Source organism: Rhyacophila brunnea, unplaced genomic scaffold (genome assembly GCF_057557595.1).
Source record: "Rhyacophila brunnea isolate RB1 unplaced genomic scaffold, BYU_Rbru_1.0 scaffold_20, whole genome shotgun sequence".
Lineage (NCBI taxonomy): Eukaryota > Metazoa > Arthropoda > Insecta > Trichoptera > Rhyacophilidae > Rhyacophila > Rhyacophila brunnea.
In genome coordinates this window covers 6844036-6853295 of record NW_028232860.1, presented here as the reverse complement: position 1 = coordinate 6853295, position 9260 = coordinate 6844036, and the positions used below count along the sequence as shown (strand labels likewise).

General features: G+C 33.0%; 1 protein-coding gene across 1 annotated transcript; it reads left to right on the top strand.

The window, feature by feature from the left end:
* The first annotated feature begins 44 nt into the window (after positions 1-44).
* Positions 45-7968, top strand: LOC147071130 (microsomal glutathione S-transferase 1-like). The gene is made up of 3 exons (XM_085948099.1): positions 45-255; positions 2869-2948; positions 5500-7968. The coding sequence occupies exons 1-3, from the start codon at positions 124-126 to the stop codon at positions 5750-5752; spliced, it is 465 nt and encodes a 154-aa protein (XP_085804225.1). The 5' UTR covers positions 45-123; the 3' UTR covers positions 5753-7968.
* The last annotated feature ends 1292 nt before the right edge of the window (positions 7969-9260 follow it).

Here is a 9260-nt window from a genome sequence, read left to right as displayed (position 1 = left end):
GTAACACTGTTTGTTTTGAATATATTGTTTTCGTGTTTTCTTTTATTCTGAAAAGATTCGTCGGTGTGTCAACCATAGATAAGATACTGTCAAGTGTCATTTTACAAAATATAAACAAGCAAAATGGTTAACGTCAGTGACATCATTTCGTTTAATAATCCAGCATGGAATGCGTATATTTTCTATGCTGGAATTCTTTCCATCAAAATGCTGGTTATGTCTTTTCTGACTGCCAGGCAGAGATTCGCTAAAAGAGTAAGTGAACACAATCTTCAATTTCTTCTTGATTTTGATATAATAATTATAATGTTTCATTATTTAAACTAGAAATTATTTAAAAAAATACGATAAATCTGCCGCAGAGGTGGACATGATATTTTACAACTTTCATTTTAGACCAAACCAAACCTAATCTAACCTACCCCAACCTAATATTACCTCATATAATCATAGTTTGTGATAATGGTGTATCAAAATATATGAAAATTTCAAATTTTCAATTAACAATTATCGGATCGAAAAGCCGATGCGCCGACAGAAAAAGGTATTTATTATAATTGTCTACATGGAATAAACTGTTTTTGTAAAAAAAATATATAAAAGCTCGTGTCCACCTCTGCGGCACAATTACCCCACTAAGTATTAGTAGGGTGTAGAAAGTAGGAAACTCTTTTGAAGAATTATAATTTTATCTAGCTAGACATTTTTACTACACTAATATTTTTTTATTGATTTTTAAGGCAGGGGAGGGTGTGTGGTTAACAAAATCTAGCAGGTGCCACATTTACTCCGCCTATTTCTTATAGATTCTCATAGCTTCAACTGCAGAATACTGCACTTTTCCAGGTACATTCATCATGCCCAAACACTCCACACTTTCAGTCGAGCGATAAACATCATACCTGTAGGTATAACTAAGGTTGTTCACCTACGTGTTATTGTGAGCTGTCGAAAGCGCGTGGCTTAACAGTCATAATTATTAGGATCGTTAAGTGTTCATTTGTGTCATCCGCGCTATCTTGTCTTTTAAACATGCCACATCAGGCATTGCATGTCATAGAATGCCAATTAGTGGGGTCAACCCATTCAGAAGGCTGTTTGACAGTCACGTCATCCGGGTCACGATTCTCAGTCATGAGGTCCTGATGACAAAGAAGAATAACCATTTACCTAAATATTTTGTATTTTTTCTGTTTCTGGGGGGGATCCTGACCTAAAAACCCCCCTATTGTGTGCACATAATATTCTTATAATTTGCAAAAATGTAGATATAAGCCAACTTAAAAAAATCGGAAGCTAAAATTTTAAGTAATTGGAGACATAAATAGAAGGTGGATGAACAAAAGAGACATATTATCCCCGTGAGGAAGGGAGTGGCATATAGAGGGGAGTGGAGATGTTTCCCCGAGGAGACCAATACGGCAATACATCCATTGGGTTGTAATAATCTAAATTAGAATTTTTAGTCAAATTATAATTGAAGTACAGGCAGTCGTCGACTTTCCTAAATAATTGGTTCCTGAAAATGTGTACAAATGTTGAATGTATCAAAGTAGAGTAATGTAAAAAAAAAACATCAAAAAGTGTATTTAAAAATATTTTGAACAATGAGAAAATAAATTCATTTTCAGCTTCTTTATCTGCACTGGCAGCTTCTCCAGTGAATTTAATATTATGTAAAGAATGTCTCAGTTTAAATTTGTCATTAATTCAAATAAGTCAGCCTTTATTTGCTTGAACTTCCATGTTAGAATCTTCTTTTAAACGAGTCTTCCAATCTTCATGTAAACTAAGAGCCTTAATAATATTAATACTATCGACCAATGGTACTTGATGGAATTTGAGTCTTAACTGACAAACTCAGAGGTTCATCTTTTTTATGTTTATCAATTATTCATAAAAAAAATATCTCCATTTCATCCATAACTATGGCGAAGGGTGGAGGTAGGCTGTTAAGATCTACCATAAATAGTAGACACTAAACTTTGTCAGTAATACGTATTAGTTTTCATTGAAATAATACTACAATTTACAGACGGTGTTGGTTAGTTTTTAAAATTCAATTAAACCCTGCAAAGCCAAGCCATAATATATTATAGCCAAAAAATACTCGTCTAGCCATAAAATATTTAAAATTATGCAATTACATCATTCGTCATAACTTTGAATATTTTATAGATAGAATAATATTTTTTATCAATTATAGTTTGGTTTGACAGGACCTTAATGAATTTAAAAAAAAAATGAACAAACATTACAATTATGTAAGAAAACAAATAAGTATGAATGAAAAAGTGTGCACAATTTTGTCATATCGCCCAAAGTATACCAAAACTATTATGGTTTGGTTAAGCAGGGTTTAATTGATTTTTAAAAACTAACCAACACCATGTGTAAATTTTATTCTTAGTTCAATAAAAACAAATACGTATGACTAACAAAGTTTAATGTGCACTATTTATGGCAGATCTTAACAGCCTACCTCCACCCATCGCTACTGTTATGCTGTGTCTTTTGAAAACAATTTTGAAGATATATTTCTATCGTGGACCAGCTTAAGTCGTACGAACGGCTGATTGAAGCAAACGATTCGGACGGCTAATTATTTCCATGTTTATCTCGATCGTAAAAAGAGACCCCTTAATTTCTTTTTGTCGTTATCACCACCACAGTTTCTCCATTTGTCACTCACGTTTATAAATTTATGAGGATGAAATATATCATATATCAGGGAACGACTGCATGGAAACGTACATTTTTTGCATTCGCATTGCAATGATTCCTTGAAAAAATTTTCTTTGTAGAATAAGTAGGTATATAAATATTTTTTGAGTTTTTAATTATAGACGATTGATTTTTTTGCTACAGGTGTTTACGAGTCCGGAAGATATTGCTCTCCAGCCAAATTCTAAGGTGCGATCTGATGAAGATGTGGAACGTGTCAGAAGGTAATGTAACCAAATTACCCATATCATAAACTGTGGAACAAACTTGACTATTGAAATTACAGATTATCACCAATGGGTAATAAACAAATCTCCTCTCATATTCACCAATCATATTAAAAGTGTCACAGGATTAACCGTCCATGTTGCCAAATATTGTTAACCCAAGTTGTGCAGAACCCTAGGCAAATATAATGAAAATTTAAGCCTTCTTTCACGTTTTATCTGTAAGAGGAGGCGCTTTCCAGTGCCACCTCTCTCCAATCTTGACAGATTGGCGAGGGGTTTACGAGGCTTACAGAAAGCCTAGATGCTCACACTCTCTGCTCTGCAGCTGCAGTATTAGATCACGTTGCATTTTAGTCAGCTCAAAAAATTTACACGGATTTGCACCGCCACCCCATGCGCGCATTGCGCGTTAGACCCCAAAAATCTTTCAGTCAAATTCAATATCAAATCTGAATTCTATGTCAAGGAGGAGACGTAAATGATTAACAGACGTGTCTAATCACAATACCTTATCAATAAAATGGTAATGCGAAAACCAGTTGACATAGATCAAGCCTTTGAAGCCAGTTTGGGCTTATTATTTAATGACAATAAATTCAAAGCCGGCTGAGTGAAAAAACCCTAAAAATTTAACATCAATAAATTATTTACCTGACACATTTAAGAACATGTGGTATTTTTAATATGTATCAGCATAAATAATAATAATATACTTACTTCTACATTAAAAACAAATTTAAACAGTTTGGTTATTAATTATGAAATTATTTCTTAGAGCATTATGTCAATATTGTAATTAGTTATCAGTTATTATCATTAATTGTTAATACAATATTATTATGTATGAAGATGATTGTTTGGTTTTTCTGTAATAATTACTTTCAAATTTTATTTAATAAGTCATGTGAATTCTATTAATAATAATTATCATTTGTCTACTATAAATATAAGATGCCATGATACTTACGTCATTTAAAAAATATTAATATTGTCAAAATCTATACGACTGATTTCGGCTCGTCGAAGTCGCATTGTTACTAAGTTCATGCTGGTGCTGGCTAGATAAATATGCCCGGGATGGGGGTGACTTATACCAACAATTCTTCAATAGCTCCATCTAGCCAACTTTCCATCCTAAATCCTTGTGAATTGCTGTATAAATACTCCATTGATGTAGATCAGGGGTTCCCAACCTTTCTGTACTCTAGAGCACATTCTAAAATATCGGTAGGGTGGCGGGCACCACCTATTTTTAATCGACAAACTCCTTCCATAACTTCTCATTTTCCCATAATTTATTTTCTTATATTCATAATTTATTAATAAATAATAAACAAAAATGCTTCAAAATAATAAAACTATTATTCAAATTGCATACACACAGAGAAATGTATTTACAAAACGTAAACAAAGTAAACAAAAAACACAAATACAAAGAAAACATTTTATAAAAAAATAGAATATCAATATGTCAATGTGATCTTTGGCATTGCATATCATTGGCCAGTGCCTCATAATTAGGAGAGTATGACGATAATCCTGTTTGCAAACAATCATAAAGATGCTCATCGGTGAGGCACTGCAATACTACTACCACACAACAAACAGACGCATTTATTTTTCACATTAAAGAAACAATATGATTCGTCCCAGTCAGTGTTAAAATTATAGGTTCGTTGTCTTTTACTCGGTCCACTCATTTTAGAACTATATAGAAGGAATATCAAAACTCCTAATTCGTGTTTCGTCAGACGAAGATGTCTCCTAGCTAACTGTCGCGACCCGAACGGGGCAGCAATCGCAATCACAATGACAACAACGCGGTTCCAGGCGGGGAATGCTATTTGGACATCACTCCTTGTACACGCCGAAAACCCGAACTCAGCCGATGATCGCCGAGTACGGTACGACGGTACGAGCACGTGCTTCGGCGTTCATCGGCTCAGTTCGTGGCGTTCGTTCACTTCGGGTTTTCTGCGTGTGTCAGGCTAGCGTGAAAATTCTGTCTCTGTCGAATAGTAGCGGGCACATACGAATCGTTCCGCGGGCGCCATGGTGCCCGCGGGCACGCGGTTGGGAACCCCTGATGTAGATGATTAACAAGTGCAATGGAACCATCATACAGACTGTATTCACGTAAAAGCACTAGTTTCTCATCCAGGAGTTTCGAGCTCATAATACATTTATGTGATTTCCTCAAATCCTGGATGTTTATGTGATTGTTTCACTTCTACTACTGCAATACTGTGTATTGGGCCGCATGACCTGTTGAAGTATTAAAAAAAAGAATAATATAATAATTCATTTATATGTGAAATTTAATTAAATCTTTTCCTTCATTTGTTGCCAACATTGGGCAATAGTTAATTACGGCATAGTTATATTATAACGACAATAGTTAATTAGTTGAATATCCGGCTTGTAATGGCATAGATTGACACTGATTTTACAAGTGTGTTTTTAGATGTGCAAAATGTAGACGTGAGTGTTTTTTAACTAATTATTATTGTACTTTTTTTGATTTAATTCCACTGTACTATTTCAGGGCACATCTGAACGACTTGGAGAACATTCCCGTGTTTCTAGTGGTGTGCGCCATTTATCTACTGACGAATCCCAATGCGGCTTGGGCCATCATGCTCATGAGGATTTTCACCGCTGCAAGAATCATTCACACTTTGGTGTACGCAGTGATTGTCGTCCCACAGCCCGCACGAGTCATCGCCTTCACCGTCGGCATGGTGACCACAATGTACATGGCCATATCGACTATCATGGCATTTATGTCTTATATGTAAACATTTTATCTGCATCATACAACTCAACAAAAAGACAAAACCACGCAAATGATTTTGGTGTTCAATATTTCATCATGTTGTCCATGAATTTGACAGATCAAATCAGCAGATGGAAAAATATTTTAAATTAAAAAACCCATGATTTAAAATTCACATAATACTAAATATTAGCAATGGTCACTTGTGTCATTATGGCCTAAATTATGTCATCTTTATCACTTACTATCTTACTGACGAGAATTAATTTAGTGAACATACATAACTTGAAAACTCCTCAGATATATTATACTAGAAAAATTCACATTTGAAAAAAATACGATGCTCGACGGGAATTGAACTCGTATATCCACGGGTATCGTGCCAATATGCTTTAACCAATTAAGCTACGAGCCTCCTACATAATTGCGATAATTTTAACTAGTAGGTCCTACATGAAATGCTTATCAAATTGCGTTATTATTGACTATCGGTTTTTGTGTTTTAAATCAAGGAATATTAATTACCTTAATTACTAACCAACATCCGCCTGATGGAAATGGTCCGGAAATGTGATTTTTTCTAGTGGGTATATATCTAAGGTGTTTTCAAGTTATTTATGTTCAATATAATGGAATGTTACATTCTCAAATCTTGTGAATTAGTCGTTGAATAAAAGAAATGGTTTATTAAAAATTAATTTAGAAATTATGTACAGTTGAAACTTGAAACTCGATTATCCGGACGAATCAGGCAACTTGCATTTCAAATTCGTAATAAATAATAGATAATTGAAGTTCTTCTGTATTGGAAAAGATAATATCACCTGTATAAGTGCAATACTGTGAATGAACCATTTATAAAATTGTTAAAAAAAAAACGGAAATCTTGTTACTACGTGAGTTTTATTTCGCTTAATTTGAGTACGGTTCTTCAGTGATGTGGTTCATACGTGGTTTTGCAGGTATTGAACTAATCAGTCTAAGTCACTTTTATAATTTTAATACATACTTCAACCAAACGGTCTTATCATGTTTAACAGAAACAATGTATTTTTTGAAAATTGTCACTTTTGCAGTTTGCACTTATACAGACGATGTTATCATTGCCACTGGGCTCGATATTTAAAAAAAAATGTAAGTGGATAATTTATTGTTGCTCGTCAAGTAGTGTACAGAGTTCATGTATGTATTATAAAATGACCTTTAGGACAAGCTACCAACTATTTTATCAATATAATGCATGCAAATATAATATATGCCATCTCTTATACTATTATAGCACAGTGAGTGTTTTAAAGTCAGTGATAGTTACTTGTTCTTTTAATTATTATGATTATAATATATGCCTAAAAGCGTAACAAGTCATATATATATCATGGGCTATTGCCAAAAGTTTAAGTCTCAAAGTCATGTTATGGAGTAATTGCAAAAGTTTAACATGTCCTCTAAAATAAGGCATAATCCTTATTCTTTTGTGCGGATAATCTTGAATTTTTTTCTAGCATACATATTTATATATAGACACATAATCCGTTGTTAACTCTTAATACCTAAATTATCGACTTGCCAATTTTTGGCAGTAACCGCACGATATTATCTAATAATAGGCCAATTGAATTATACGCAAATGTTATGCATTTCTTTTTATTTTGTTTATTAACAGAGAAAAATTTATTATTCTATTGTCATACATTCCATCATCATCAGTCTGAATCTATCCACTGCTCGATGAAGGCCTTCTCAAGCGGATTTCACTTCTCTCGGTCTTGTGCGTTGCGTTGCCACGTACTACCGCCGAAGTTTATCATTTCATCAATCCAGCGGCCTCAAGGTCCACCTTGCGGACGTTTTGTACCTCTTGGGGTACCACTGGATGACTAAATGTCCAATGATTCCATTGTCGTCCATTACATAGGTATACCTAATAGAATTGATAATATCATGAATCTGCATCAAAAATGTTCTTCTTTCTGTAGAGATGGAGCGGAGCCTAGACATACAGTAGAACCTCGATTATTCCGGTCTAATTGGTGATGAAGGTTGTCAGGATAATCTATATTTCACTGTATTTCACTCTCAGCTACGTAAATGTCTATGGATTTATGGTTTTATGAATTTTTTGTATCCATAATGCTTGTATGTATAAAATTTTATTTACTATCTGATTTCCTGCAAGAATCAGACTATGGACACATTGACTTTGAGGTACTTAAATAAGCAATCAAAAACTTATAACACAAAATAATTACTTATACAAATACATAACTAGAAGTACTAACAACATTTTGACTTTATCGTTGCACTACTATTGTATTGGTTGTTATTGATATTTTAATAAAAGTTGTTTTGTTCGTTTTAACATTCCGTCTTCTAAATTTTTTAGAGGTTTAATGATAAATTTTAATATATTACATAGAGACCTTAAAAACATATCATTAATACCTTCAATACAATAAGACTGACAACAGTACCAAAATACGTTAAGTTTTATTTAGTTTTAAAAAGGACTGAATCATCATTTAGTAAACGGTTAAATACACTATTTTTTTATAATTAGTTTGTCTATTTTATTGAATCTATAAAGAGCAATTATTTTTATGAATATTTTTCTAATTAAATACAACATATTAAGCTTCAGTTTTTCATTTCAGATATTTTATTATACATATTATATAAATTGCTGTAAGAAGCCATCTAAGTAACATTTTGGTTAAAACTAAGTAATTAGTTTCCTTTTTATTATTCTCAGCGGCGGTCACTCATAAGTGTTGAATGTTGACTCAATTTGTAATTACACATTGACTGCTTTTTCTGCAAACCATCCAATTGCACTTTTGACGAAAAATGGGATTTTGATGGCATTTTGTTATGAAGCGTGTTTTCTTTGTTCAGACAAAACTTCAAAATCCTAAACCTATAAATAAATACTTTTATCGTTCTCCATACAAAACAGCCAACTGCAGGTGCTAAATTTCCAATGGAACAACTCCGCTTTTTATATAAATTTTCTTTATATATAAGGGAAGCTGAAATAATAGTGTATTAATTCATACTGCAGCTTATTTGTAAAAAAAATATTTTTTTTTGAATTGTTAAATTCCGCTCGATAGTTAAATTATAATGTTTTTTCTCTTTCCCTGAACAATTTGCCCAAATGGAGTTGGCCGGTTTGTAGATTAAGCAGTCGATATCTCATATTAAACAATTATTATGCCACACAGAAATAAATTATTGTAATTTTATCAATTTGTTACTAGTTGATGACTTCTTACAGCAAGTTGACAATTTATATACATAATATTATTATTATGTTATTATAAAGATCTTGTTGGTCATATTTTGATATTAATTAAAATATATATTATCTATTCATTTGTTTCATTTAGTAATAGAAGTACCCATAAGCAATGTTCCCTGTAAGGTGTGCGCGCGCACACCTACCAAAATGTGTCCTCACACATGTCTTCAACCCCCGCACAATCCTCACACAAACATTTTATAAAAGTAAGTTTCCTTTGCCAGATTTTGAC

What these genes read in the sequence shown, in the direction of transcription:
- LOC147071130 (XM_085948099.1), top strand. Translation starts at nt 124, where the DNA reads ATGGTTAACGTCAGTGACATCATTTCGTTTAATAATCCAGCATGGAAT. An exon ending in GGCAGAGATTCGCTAAAAGA is followed by an intron (nt 256 to 2,868) that starts GTAAGTGAACAC and finishes TTTTTGCTACAG; the next exon opens with GTGTTTACGAGTCCGGAAGA. An exon ending in GATGTGGAACGTGTCAGAAG is followed by an intron (nt 2,949 to 5,499) that starts GTAATGTAACCA and finishes GTACTATTTCAG; the next exon opens with GGCACATCTGAACGACTTGG.